The sequence below is a fragment of the Rhinatrema bivittatum genome, chromosome 4 (assembly GCF_901001135.1).
Source record: "Rhinatrema bivittatum chromosome 4, aRhiBiv1.1, whole genome shotgun sequence".
NCBI lineage: Eukaryota > Metazoa > Chordata > Amphibia > Gymnophiona > Rhinatrematidae > Rhinatrema > Rhinatrema bivittatum.
Window position 1 is genome coordinate 174,433,424 of NC_042618.1, and position 14,745 is coordinate 174,448,168.

Here is a 14,745-nt window from a genome sequence, read left to right on the forward strand (position 1 = left end):
ATAATCAGATGAATCCCACAGCATGGGTTATGCATCCCAACCAGCAGCTGGAGTGAGATCAAACAGGCTTGTTGCCATCACCCTTTATATACACATCTATGCTAGCAGCCACCTACCCAAATACCTCTAACAAGCTAACTGTGACTAAACTCACTACCACTAATTATTAAACCTGATTACTGTTTTTGGGTTTTGTTTTTTTTTTAATTCATCTACAAAGCATAGAGATCTATTTTTCCCCCATCTCCACTTATTTGCCTGCAAGAGATAGTGTATGAAAAACAAATGCTAGCAGCAAAAGGAAGGATCTTGTACAGGTCTGACTATTCATAGAAAGGAAAGTATCAGGCACGACATAATTTCACTCTTCATACAATCAGACACATAGGATAAACAATCTACTCTCCCACTGCAGATAGAATGCTGCCTTAGCCCCTTACAAAATCATTGTGCTGAAGACTTCCTCCAAGCCTGGACAGCCAGTCAGTAATACTTAGCAAAGTCTGCAATAATGACAGTCACTGCTTTATAGATCTCCAAAAGAGAAAGCACGCTGCACCCTCCTAGAATGAGCTGCTATCTTTGGCAAGGGAGTGCTGGAATCCACATAAAACTGTTGTAATCACTTAATCCACCATGGCTAGAGTGGCTGCTTTCCACCAGATGGAATAAGTATCTTAAAAGATGTCTTCTCACTTCCCAAAGGCAAAGACTTCATGTTTACTGTCTGCTAAACAAAGGTAAGGAAACAGACTGCTTTAAATGAATTCCAGAACCACTTTCAGCAGGAAAGAAACTGTATGAATCTGGACCTTATCTTTTGCAATCAATAAGAAAAGTTTGCTGCAGGAAAGTGCTTGCAATTCAGATATTTTCCAAGCCAAATACAAAAAATGACCATGAGAACACAGTCTGCTGAGGGGCATAGCAATGACATCATGATGAAGAGCCACTTTTTCCTCCTGCTCCTTTGAAGCCCAGGTCATTTCTTACTATTTTTACTGCTCCTGAGCCAGATCTTGTGTCCATCTCCCAGGTCTCGGGGTGGGTGTCGGCAGCCTCGTGGAGGTCGACTTTGCAGCATGAATGTCTGGGCGCACAAGAAACCAGCAACTGAAAAAGTGTGTGGTGGAGAAGACAAGATGGCACTGGAGGCAGGCCCAGCCTCCAGAGGCCTTTCTAATGCAGAACTTCAGGACTTAAACCCTCGCTTTATCTGCTGCCCTATCAGACCAGTTGCGGAAGATTCAATTGTCAGTAGATGAAATAGGGGACAAGGTGGCTACTTAACATCACTATTAGTAGCACGCAGGGTAAAATCTCTAAGCTTGATGACCACGTACTCGCCCTAGAAACAACTGCTATTGAGCCACATGAGAAGAATAAAGTGTTGGCACTCAAACTAAATGAGCTTGCAACTAGAAGCCGGCATGACAATTTATGAATTCTGGGGGGTCCCTATAAGGGAAGGCCTTGATCACTTTTTGCAAGAAATGACTCCCAGAGGTGCTTCAAATCAATGGGGAGGCTCGGCTGCTTTTAGTAAAAAGAGCCCCCAAGCTGGGAGCTGGAGGCTCAGATCAGGATCGGCCTCGCAGGTGATTGCTAAATTTCTAAATTTTACTGACAAGGAAAAGCTACTGTCTGCCTATTGCGAAAGCAAAGCTCTCATATGAAAATCGCAAGCTGCTTCTGTTTCCAGATTTTTCAGCAAGTGTTCTGGTGGCCCGCAAAGAATTCACACCATACTACAACCAGCTGTTTCATAAAGGTGTTATGTTTCCCTTTGCAGTTTGCTGCTCAACTTAAGGTCTTTCATAATGGGAAGTCATGGATCCTAGCCACAAGTGCAGAGGCCAAAGAGTTTGTGGGCCAGCTTGGCTGATTGCTGACCTATTTCTGAGGATGCCAGATTTGCTGTTGTCTCAGGAATGATCTGAATCACTAGTCTGGCTTCGCTGAGGGGCTGCCAAGTTGTGAACTTGGGTTGTTTCTCGTTCTTCAACCCCCAGCTCATCAGGAACTAGCCAGTTCCTGATGAGCTGGGGGTTGAAGAACGAGTACTCAAGTCTACATTCGCTTCAGGGACCTCCCCCTTTTTCTTTTCACTGGTGGATCATCATCTCCTCTCCCTTTGGAATATTATCCAGTGATAGTGAAATGTGTACTTTTTTTCCTTTTTATAACGACCTTTTTCTTGTTGAGGAGCAGCAGACTGGGATGTCATCTGCTAAAGGAACCAGTGTTAATTGATTCCCGGTTTACCTGTGGGATGGACTTGTTTTGCGAGTTCTAGTCAGACCTGGTGGCTGGACTTGCACCTATCTGACATGCAGCTCAGCATCTGAACAAGCTGCATTGCACCACTGGCGTCGGGAGGATTATGCTCAAGGGAACATCTCCTGGTTGGCGAGGTTTGCAGAGTCAACATCTTTCCCCAAGGATTGGGGGGGGGGGTGTTGGTTCTTGGGCAGGAGAGGTGGAGTTTCATCTTGGTATTTGGGGGGGGGGGGGGGTATGTTTGTGGATGTATGTGTGGGGCTGACTTTTTCTTTTGAAGGGAAGTGCGTATTGGATCTTGGAAATGGCCTTTTGAGAATTTGGGGGCAGGGTCTTGCCCTCAACTATGTGTAACAAGCGGCTTTGGTAAAGAATTTGGGATTACTTATGTTCACAATTACTATTACCACCTTCAATGTGGATGACCTGCATTCCCCTCTTAAAAGGAAACAATTACTCACTAGAGGAATGCTAATGTGGCCTTTCTCCTGGAAACTCATTTGGAGGATGGTGAGCATCAGAAATATTTCCTCCTTCACTGCTAGGAAATGAGGTGTGATCCTTATTAACAAAAATGTGGTTTTGGAGAAAGAAAAAGGTTTTCACTGACCCCAATGGCAGGTTTGTCATAGTTGTGGGATAATTGCACGGTTGGAGGGTTATTTTGGCCAATATTTATGCCACCAACCCATACTCTGATGGGTTTTTCACCACCTTGGTGGGGAAATTAGCCACTTGGAAAAGCTATACTGTCATTTTGAGGGGAGGAGGGGGGGGATTTTAATCCTACGGATAATCCTCTTTTGGATTACCAAAGTCACCCAGGAAGAAACAGGCAGATATCTGGGTGGGGTTTGTGTGCCAGGAGCTGCAACTGATTGATAGTTGGCACGCTTTGCACACAGATGACACAGTTTACGTTTTATTCTCATGTAGATAGGGCCAGATTTTAAAGGATTTACCCCAGGTCGAGTGTCCCATCAAGCTAGGTTGAGAGAACATTGCACAAATCTCATCTTTGAGTGAGTTTCCTCACTCCAAAGGTCATCAAATCTTCTCAAGAGAGTACTGTTCTGTTCATATGTCTCACATTGATTGTCAAAGTGGCCCCTAACCCCCTACACTAATATCTAAACCTCACCTCGAGTTCCGAGGTGGGCCTCCCATAGGGATATAAATACCTCTCTAGGGTGAGTGCATTATGGCTAGGCGCACTCTCTCTCTCTCTCCCCCCTCCCCCTCCCCCCCGATGGCTAGGCTACTGCTCCAAGAGCTTCAAACCTACTAAAACAGGCCTTTGAGGAGACATCGCGAAATGTGCTAGCCCTGTAACACAAGCTATCGCATGGCTTAACGCTACTGAAAACGTAGCTAAAATTGGCATTAAAGCCGTGCGATAGGACTTCACAAAATTGTAAACCCAGCGTGTTATTGCATGCATTAAGGGCTTATCGCATGTGAAAACGCCTTAGCACATTTTGATAAATGAGGGGGATTGTTTGCTTTTTTGACTGCTGCAGCACACTGAGCTGACTATTTTAAAGTATTAGCCACTTTGAGGCCTAGATCTTTTTCCTGGGTAGTAGCTCTTAATATAGAACCTAACATCATGTAACTACAGCAAGGGTAATATTTCCCTATATGTAACACCTAGCGATGTGAATCGGAACTGAAATCGGAACCGATTCTGGTTCCGATTCACATCTATAGAGATGTGAATCGGAACTGAAATCGGAACTGATTCTGGTTCCGATTCACATCTCTAGACTAACACCCTGCACTTGTCCACATTAAATTTTATCTGCCATTTGAATGCCCAATCTTCCAGTCTTGCAAGGTGCTCCTGTAATGTATCACAATCCACTTGTGATTTAACTACTCTGAATAATTTTGTATCATCTGCAAACTTGATAACCTCACTCGTCGTATTCCTTTCCAGATCAGTGATATATATATATTGAAAAGCACCGGTTTAAGTAAAGATCCCTTATGCACTCCACTGTTTATCCTTTTCCACTGAGAAAATTGACCATTTAATCCTACTCTGCTTCCTGTCTTTTAACCAGTTTGTAATCCACGAAAGGACATCGCCTCCCATCCCATGACTTTTTAGTTTTCTTAGGAGCCTCTCATGAGGGACTTTGTCAAACACAGTCTGAAAATCCAAATACCCTACATCTACCGGTTCACCTTTATTAACCCCTTCAAAAAAATGAAGCAGATTTGTTAGGCAAGACTTCCCTTAGGTAAATCCATGTTGACTGTGTTCCATTAAACCATGTCTTTCTATATCCTCTACGATTTTGATCTTTAGAATAGTTTCCACAATTTTTCCCAGCACTGAAGTCAGGCTCACTGGTCTATAGTTACCCGGATCGCCCCTGGAGCCCTTTTTAAATATTGGGGTTACATTGGTCACCCTCTAGTCCTCAGCTACAATGAATGATTTTAGTGATAGTTTACAAATTTTAACTAATAGATCAGAAATTTCATTTTTGAGTTCCTTCAGTACCCTAGGATGCATACCATCCAGTCCAGGTGATTTGCTACTCTTCAGTTTGTCAATCTGGCCTACTACATCTTCCAGGTTCACAGTGATTTGGTTCAGTTTGTCTGACTCATCACCCTTGTAAACCATCTCCGGAACTGGTATCTCCACACTATCCTCATTAGCAAACACGGAAGCAAAGAATTCATTTAGTCTTTCTGCAATGGCCTTATCTTCCCTAAGAGCCTTGCTTTGGATATATTGAAAAAAAGTGGTTTCCCCTGATCAGATGCCTTTTATTAAGGGCTGCCTGGCGAATTTGAATGTTCTGAGAGTGTATACAGCTATTTTCACTGCTCAGGCTGTGAACAGAGATGGGCTTTTGGCATGTTTAGATACTGAAAAAGCATTTGACTGTGTTGAATGGCCTTATTTCCAGTGGGTGCTTTAATGCAGACCTTATTTCTTAAGTTGGATTTGCCTTTTGTACCATCGCCCCCTCATGCAAATATTGGTTAACAGGTCTTCGTGTGCTGCATTCGAGCTAGGACGATGAACTAGACAGGGTTGCCCCTTATTACTCCTGCTCTTCGTGTTAGGCCTAGAACCGCTGGCCATAAAACATTGCAGCTTGCATTCTTTTCATGGGATCCAAATTAAATGTAAGGAGATCAAGCTTAGCATGGTTGCAGATGATTTATTACTTTTCACTGTCTTTCGGAAATTGACACAATCACTGCTTTTGGGAACTTTTCCGGGTTACGGATTAACTATGACAAATCTGAAGCCTTCTCCTTGCATGTTGCCCTAATGGATAAGGTGGGTGGGTCAGTTCCCACTTCAGTGGGCAAGTCTTCAGATTCAGTACCTGGGGATCTATTTAGCTTGTACTGTGGAGGATGTGTCTTCTTAATATTGATAGGGCTTTTGCTGCAGTTAAATCCCTTCGCTTGCGCTGTAGCTCCTTGCCCCTTTCTCTGTTGGAAAGGAATGCTCTGGTTAATAAGGTCATTCTCCCCAAGGTGCTGTACCCCTTACAATTCTTGTCTTTATGGATTGATAACACTAAGGTTCGCAAATTTCATTCAAGTGAGCTCATTTGTTTGGAACAACGGTAGGGCACGGAGCTGCTATGATGTGCTGCGATTGGATACAAAAAAAAAGGGGGGAGTTAGGTTAATGGATTTTAGGGTTTCTAATTTAGCCTGCCTTCTCTGTCTCTTCCAAGAGTGGGCATCGTGTAAGCGGATGTTCAAGTGGAGGGGTTGCTGGATGATTGGACCTACCCTTATTTGCCAATTAATTTGGTCCACGTGCAACAAAAGGCCCTTAAATCGATGGGGGTGGTTGCCTGCTGGTTGACAGCGGCCCGGAAGGTGTGGCGCTGGTGGTGCAGTCTCCTGGGGTGGGAGGTTACTGTGTTGCCTTTTCTCAGTTTGGTGGGCAACCCAGAGTTCTTACCAGGGTACCAGAATGCTATGTTTCGTGCTTGGCTCAGCAAGGGGGTGAGAAACTTGGCATGCTTAATGGATCAGGCAGCCTCCCCTTGGTTATCCTTTCAGCAGTTTCAGGAGGAATGGGAGTACCGCACAGTCATTTTTTGGCATTTTTTGTAGGCTCATCATTATGGCACCACTGTTTGCACTAGAGCATTGTTCAAGTTCATATATACAGTGGAGGAGGATAGCTTTTTTGATACAGGGCCTAAATTTAACACCATTTCAATCTGGGTTTCTCACTTAAAAGAACTTTTGCCTGCTACCAATTCGAGTGTTTTGAGCTCAGCCTTTACATTAGCGCATAAGTTTCTCCTAGCTGCAGATATGCAGGTGATCCAACTTAAACTGCTCTACATAGTCTACATCACTAGGGTTAAAATGGGAATCTAATATGTGTCTCGCATGTAAGACTCACTCTGGGTCACATGTTCACTGGGTGGTTAAAGCTCATGGGGTTTTGGGACAAGGTTCTGAGAAATGGAGTTCCCTGGTCGGGGAAGTTAATTTATTTGCATTTTGTTGATAGGCCCCTCAAGGCTTCCACAGTAGGGGAAGCTCTTTTTGATGGTAGCTCTGTTGCTTACCAAAAAATCTGTATTATTGGGTTGGAAAACTGATGAAAGCCCTAGCTTTGATCATTGGTTAGTGCTGATGCAATCCACCATGCAGATTGAGCAACTGCGGTTGAAAGACCTGCTTACAAAGGTTATTTCGAGTTATGGAGGAAAGCTTTTTGGAAGTGTGCTGCTAGCAGTCTTCCTGTTTAGGTTCTTGGTGAACCTAGCGCTGCTTCCCACTTTCAGGTACGATGAGTGGGGTGTGATTGCAGTGTGAGTGTGTGTGTGTGTGTGGAGGTTCAGTTTTCTTTACTGCAAAAAGCTGTCTGAACCTAAGGACTCTCCTACTCTGAGGATAAGGTATTGTTCTCTGCACTATTGCCTTGTTATATCTGGTTATGAATTGGATCGAGTTGTATCCTATATTTTTTGGCTCAAATTAAAAAAAGAAAAGTCTTCACTGTAAGCAGTGTTAATAAAATAGCCCTAAGAAGAGCAAACTGATCCTAGCAAGAAGGCCAAAAATAAAGTTCAGAAGCCAAAGCAGAACCAGAATCCAGACCAGAGATGTAATACGCTTAATATCTCAAGAACCTACACAGCTGAATGAGAAGACAGAGCTCTGTCTTATATACAACCTTTCTAGCTAGAGAGTGCCACTACTCATACCTTCAATTTGAGTCAATCCCTAAGAGGCTTTTCTGCAAAATTTTCAGAAACAGTGGAACTGGTGTGTTCTGAGGGACACTGATGTCCCAAGCACCACTTCTCACAAAACACTCTCCAAACTCACATACACTACTGTCGTAGAGAATTTCCTAGCCTTCAGGAGCATAGACACCACAGCATGAGAATAGCCTTTCTTCACTAAGTGGGCCTTCCACAAGGGTAAAACACAAAACTGACCCTGTTCCTAGTGAAATATGGGACCCTACCAAAGTAACACCTTGTGAGGCAGAAGTCCTAGAGGGCTTTTGCACAGCAGGTGCCCAAGGGATCTGCATACGAATGGCAAAGTGAATCCCGAGCAACCAGCTCAGAGACTGGAGCTAAGAACACAGTCTGTTTCCTGGCCATCTGCAATGCTTGATCTCGCTGCAGAACTTCTGACCTCTTGGGTCATGTAAATCTAACAGAACAATCTTTGTATGGAACCAAACTCCCAAACAATCCAGTGTCAGAAAGCTGAAAATTGCTTTTGGAAAAACTGACAATCCATCCTAAGTCCTGTAACAACTGGAGCACTTGCTGAGAAGCCACAATACTTTCATAAAAGGACATCACTCTTGTTGGCCAGTCAGCCAAAAAGGTTGTTCAGGACTCACCCCCGATTGCACAATGATCTTCTGAAGCAGTCTACCTATCGTGGGCCAAGGAGGAAAAAAAAAAAAATTTCCATCGACCACACCTGACCCACAGCATCAATTCCAAATGAATGATTATCTGTTGGCTTAAAAATCTACACCCTTTGCATTCTGGCTGCTCTCCATCATATCTAGGTCTAGCAGACCCCACCTGGCTAACAATCTGATAGAAAGCCCTTTGAGAAAGGGACCATTGCCCTGCTCTACAACCCTGTGACAGAGGTAATCTGCCTGAATATTATCTGTGCCCACTATGTGAGATGCTAATAAGGCCTGCAAATTCATCTCTGCCTAAGGGAGAAGCATGTCCATCTCTTGCTACGCTTGAGGACTCCAACTGCCCCCTTGATTTATGTACGCGACCACTGTGGCATTATCAGACATCACTCTGATCGCTTGCCCCTCTAACAGAGGCACAAAGCTGAGGACAGCCAGATGAATCGCCCTGGCCTCCAAGAGTGATGGACCTGCTCGCTTCCTTGGGGGTCCAATATCCTTAAGGAACCAGCTCTTAACAATGCACCCCCCAATTCATCAGACTGGCATGTGTCAACACTATAATCCAGGCTGGGATCACCCAATCCACTCCCTATCTCAAATGCTTACCATCCTGCCACCATTGTACGCTCTGCCTTTTTGACTTCAGTGGCAGCAATGTCACGGAATAGCCTTACGATTTGGAATTCCATCTGGAAAGGAAGGCCTTTTGAACAGAATACATATGCACCTTTACCTACAGTACTAAATCCAAGGCTACTGCCATGGATCCAAAACCACACTATTTCTTGGCCGCTCGCAATGCTCGGATCTGGCCACACAACTTCTAAACTATTTGTTATGTTAGACGCATACGAACTATTTTCGTATCAAACCAATCTCCCAGATAATCCAGTGTCTGAAAGGGCTGAAGACTGCTTTTGGAAAAATGTACAATCCATCCCAAGTCCTGTAACAACTAGAGCACTTGCTGAGAAGCCGCAGTGCTCTCTTGAAAGAACTTAATTCGTCTAAATAAGGGTGCACCAAAATACCTGCTTTGTGCATTTGTAGCCACCCCTGTGACATTTGTAAAGATTCTCCATGCTGTTGCTAACCCAAACATCAGAATCTGAAAATCAAAAATAGCACCTAGCACCATAAATCCCATGCAGCACGGATCTCTCTGGATTGGGATGTGAAGATAAGCTTCCGTTAAATCCAAAGAGGTCAATAATTCTCCTTTCTAAACTGGCATGATTACTAATCTTAAGGTTTCCATTTTGAAGTGGGCCACCTTCAAGAAGTCGTTGACCTGTTTCAGGTCCAGGATGATGCAAAAGGACCATTCTCTCTTTAGGACCACAAAGTAAATGGAGTAGCAACCTAGCTCTTCCTGATCTTTTGGGACTAGAATAATGGCCTTCAAGCCGAGAAGTCTCTACAGAGTAGCTTTTTACAGCTGCTCTCTTCTCGACGAGCAACACTGCAAAGCCATCTTTTTATCATCTCTAGGATCCATTGATCTGTCGTATATTGGGTCCATCCTTGATATGCAGCTGCCTGTCTGTTTTATCTCTGATAACGAAAGCAGGGCCCTGAAGCATTCACTGTACTGCCATAGAGGAGCTAGAGCTTGTGGCTCCCTCATTTCTTGGATTGAAAAGACTAGCCCTCTGTACCGAAGAACTGTGCAGCTCCATCTGAATCTAGAGCCTCAAGAACTATTGTGAAACTAGTAACTCTGAGACAGGCCCTTAAGTTCTATCTTCTGGGGAGCCTTAGGACTTTCTAATTTCCCCATGCCTTTGCCATCTTAAGGACCTTTAAGGAACAGCTTAGTCAAATTAACCATGGAAATAGTCCATTGTCCACGAACATCCAGAGAAGCCGTTGAGCCTCTAGCGTGGATGCCACTCCTGGCTGAGGCATGCACCAAATTGTAGCCCGCACCTGCCAGATATGCCATTCCCATTTCTAATGGCAGGGACCCCTAACTCTGCCTAGGCATCCTGCAGAAGACACAGTCAAGATCTTACAACAAAGCAGCAACCTGCCACTATCTGAAAAGCCATGCTCACTGCCTTCAAGGCCTATGTAAGCCCAAATTCTATCTTTCGGTCCTATGCGGTGGCTGTCTGCCCTGTGAAAGTGCTGAGCCAAACGAAGACTGGCTCCAGCAACTATAGCACCACGAGTTACTTTTTGAAGCAACATACTAGTCCCCTCAGAAATTTGCTTTAACATGGCCTCAATCTTTCCATCTTGTACATCCTTAGTTCTGTGCCTCCCACCAACAGCCTGGCAATGGACATAGCACCACATACATGAACACAGGCAGCTGAAGGAAATCTTAATTTGCCTCCATATTAGGCACAGGAAAGGCCTGGAAAGGCTCAGAATACTGCTAACATGGGATTCTCTCTTTAGCTAAGTCTCAATATTTAAAATGGGCAAGGACTGATACATCAGAGAGGAAGGTTTCCCCTTATGGTATAGCAGATCTATTCTTTCCCTCAGGAGGACTTTTTTTTTTTTTAAAGGAGTAGGAACAACCGGAGCAGATCTTCAAGACTGAACTGTTCTCCAGCCATACACATGATGGAGAACATTCTACGTCTGCAGTTCAGGCACAGCCAGGGACAAAGCCTATGTCCTCCACTGAACTCAACAACATGCTGCTAAGAGGAAGCAGCCCCAAATCCTTCTCACTGCAGAGCTCCCAAATATGGCCACAATTTTTAATCACTACAAAGAGGACCCTCCCGAAAGGGTCAGCAAAGGCACTCAAACTACTCACAGCTGAAGCTCACTAGTTCTCAAACACAGCAGAAACATACACACAGCTGAAGCTGCTGCTCAAGCTGCACCACAGGCTGAGAAAGGCCTGTTTTGCTGCCACATCAGAAAAATGGCTGCCATCACAAACGGATAATCCATTGCAGCCTCCCACCCCTCCCAGAACAGTCAACTTGCTCTGCTGCTCAGCTCCTCTCTCCTCCACGAAATTGTGGCAAGATTAGAGTCCCCCCTCTAGCTACCTGCTGACACACACTGCAACCGACACCAAGTACAATCTTCTTCCTATGCTCAGCCACCGGACATGTTTGTCTCACTCCCCTGCTCAGCCTAAGTAGCACTGCTGCAACCAGGATTCCCGACCTACTTCAAAGGCTGACTTAGCAGGAGAGCTGCTGCTGGAGGAATTCTCCCTGCTTCAGGTTTGGGTTTTTTTTTAGTCAACAAAGTTCTTTTTCTCCCCCTCTTTCTGTAATTTGGGAGGTTTAAAAAAAGAGGGAGAGGAAAGAAAGGCTAAACAGAAACTGGAACCCACCTGGGCCTGGGTCCTGCTCAACTGAGGAAAGGAACACAAGGCTGTCACCACAGGAACCGCCCAAAAACCAAGCCCAGGCCTAACCAAGCTCTAGCATTGGATATGCTTGCCTGCCATCTGCTGGAGACTGAAATAATGGCAGGCTGGTGTCAACACAGATGTATATAAGGGGTGACAGCAAGCCTGTTGATGTGTCACCATCTGCTGGTTGGTGTGCATAATCTGTTTGGCTGGCCTGAGTAAGAGGAAGAGCTTTATTTGCCATTTAGTATAAAAGTATTTCAACCAAACATTTGTTATGGTCCTGTTCATGGGTGCAATTGCTAAAGGTATACACATGCCAAACGTGTTATAGGTTGGGTCTCATTAGTTCATAATAATGGTAGCAAATACCAACAGGCAAGGCCTGGACTAGGCAAATTCCATGGTGTAATTCAATCAGTACTACATGTGCCCAATGTGATCGCTCTCAGTGGGGTAGAGAAAGATTAAGTTGGCTAATAGAAAAATTAACCAACTTGAGGGACACATTACCCTACAGCTGTATATCTGAGGTTTAATGGTGAAAGAAAGCATCTTGTGCTATAATTCAGTACGCTAAGTACCATGCTTAAGTTTTTAACCAAAGGCTTGCAAGGAAAATCCAAGCTAAATCCATAGTGTGTTTCCATAGGAGAGGAAAGAGCGTTCGGTTAAGGATAGGTAATTGAACTACAATAATCCCTGTAAGAAAGGCAACAGTTATTCTCACATCATGCACAAAGTGCTCACTGTTTAAAGTTGTTATCCAAAAGCAAAAACAAATGTTGCTCAACTTGAAAAATGTGCTTTCGGGCTGGAGATCACCTTGCCCACTCATGCGTTAGAGCTCCTGCCACTTGGGACTGAGCATCACCTATACTGCTGTGAGACTAGCACCATTGTAAGAGTTCATTCATGTGTGCATTAGTACAGGCTAATGGCTTGGTAGGTAGGCCCTGGTCTTCAAAAGCTTGTTAGATTAAGGTTTTTAAGAGTTAAAACAGTTTGCAATTTCAGGTTTAGTTAAGCCATGCAGAAGTTGGGCAGTTTTACATTAACTAGCCACACATTTGACAGGAAGGTTAGCCTTTAGCTGATATCCCCAGACCAATGTGGCAACTGGTAGACTATTAAGAAGTGGGACTGAAGGCGCTAACACAACTTCTTCCCCTATTATGTCTATAAGAAACATGTTTAGGACAACTGGCCCTACAGACTAGGGATGTGAATCGTGTGCCCGATCGTTTTAACGATCGGGTTTGGCTGGGGGGGGGGGGGGAATCTGATCGTTAGAGATGTGAATTGGAATTGGTTCCGATTCCAATTCACATCACTAATTTTTTTTAGTGAGGCCCGCGCCGATAAAAAAAAACCCACCCCGACCTTTTAAAATTATCCCCTTAGCCTCCCCCACTCTCCCAACCCCCCCCCAAACTTTTTACACATACCTGGTGGTCCAGGGGGGCCGCGGGGAATGATCTCCCATTCCCGGGCCATCAGCTGCGTTAATAAAAATGGCACCGAGGCCCTTTGCCCTTACCATGTGACAGGGCAAAGGTAGCGCCGGTGCCATTTTGAATATTGGCAATACGGCCTGAGTGCAGGAGATCGCTGTCAGACCCCCGCTGGACCCCCAGGGACTTTTGGCCAGCTTGGGGGGGCCTCCTGACCCCCACAAGACTTGCCAAAAGTCCAGCGGGGGTCCGCGAGCGACCTCCTGCACTCGGGCCGTATTGCCAGTAGTCAAAATGGTGCCGGCGCCATTTTGAATATTGGCAATACGGCCATCCAGTGCTCCTACCATGTGACAGGGGCCGGCCAATGGCACGGATACCCTGTCACATGGTAAGGGCAAAGGGCCATCGGCGCCATCTTTATGAGTGGCAGCTGATGGCCCGAGAGTGGGAGATCGCTCCCCGCGCCCCCCCTGGACCACCAGGTAATTTTAAAAGGTTTTGGGGGGGGGGGGGGGTCGGGAGGGTGGGAGAGGCTAAGGGGGTCGGGTGGGTTGTTTTTTGTTTTATTGGGCCATCGGCGCCATTTATATTAGTGGCAGCCAAAATGGCGCCGATGGCCCGAGAGCGGGAGATTGCGCCGGGACACCCCCCCCCCCCACTGGACCACCAGGTATTTTAACATTTTGGGGGGGTTTGGGAGGGTGGGAGAGGGTAAGGGATTGGTTTTGGTGTGCCGGTTTTCCCACCCTCCCCCCAAATAAGTCCCGTGCCCGATTTAACGATTTTTGACGATAAATCGGGGGAATTTGTATTGTATCGCGACTCTAACGATTTTTGACGATTTAAAAAATATCTGACGATTTTTTTAAATCGTCAAAAAACGATTCACATCCCTAATACAGACTAAGTGCCCTACTCCAAAAGCGATAGGCGGCTGCAGTATCTATAAACAGCTCAATACAATCCATGGGATTGCTTTCCACAACCCATGGTGGCTTTCATATGCCTTTGACTTTTGGACTGACTCAAGTATCTTCTAATTTTAAAGGGAATATAATTAGCATGAGATGTAACTAAATCCTGGCTTCCTGATGGGAAATGATTAAGAGAGTTTGGTATGTAGGAAAGCATATTATGGTACAGGAGCCAAGCTGCAGCAGAAACAACCAGCTTGCATAAATGTAACAGCAGAAAGATTTCACCAGAAGGTTAAAAAACAAACAAAAAAAACCAAAACACGGCCACACACTCACACCACAGCAAACTCTTACAAAACAAAATACCCCAGTGAGATTTCCACAGCATTTATGGGTCATCACTGCAAGAAAACTGAAACAATGTACAAAAGAAACATTAGATATTGGGACAAGGGCAGGATCTGGATCTCCTACGGCAAGGCTTCCCCAACCTGTCCTGGTGGCCCACAACTTTTCAAGATCAACCCACCATGAATATGCATGAGATACCTGCATACATGGCAAACCACACATATACATATACACACATAGTACGTATATTCATTGTGGGAGCCTGACAATTCAATTGGATATGGAGGCAGCAGACCAGATTGAGAAAGTCCAGTTTTACACCCTCAATGTACAGAAAGCGAACCTGCTTACCTGCAACAGGTGTTCTTCATGGACTGAAGGGCAAAGAGCCAAACATCTGGGGTGATGTCATTGAGTCTGGTACTATTCTAACTGAGCATGCGCCACCCATTGGACACTGCACGGTTCTCAGTCCATTCCATAGCTACTCTAACTTACGGG

The 14,745-nt window shown here is 45.0% G+C and overlaps 1 protein-coding gene across 3 annotated transcripts in view; it reads right to left on the minus strand.

The window, feature by feature from the left end:
* The window catches only part of COG1 (component of oligomeric golgi complex 1), a 47,396-nt gene that overhangs the window by 782 nt on the left and 31,869 nt on the right, over positions 1–14,745 (minus strand). Inside the window, exon 14 of one of the 3 annotated variants that reach the window (XM_029599260.1) lies at positions 14,260–14,305. The exons of 1 other annotated variant lie outside the window; for it this stretch is intronic. In XM_029599260.1, coding sequence (XP_029455120.1) covers positions 14,282–14,305 — 24 coding nt within the window. In that variant the 3' untranslated portion in view covers positions 14,260–14,281. Of the gene's footprint in view, positions 1–4,929; positions 5,746–14,259; positions 14,306–14,745 lie in introns of those variants that run through there. One more of the 3 variants, XM_029599257.1, reaches the window with a different exon arrangement.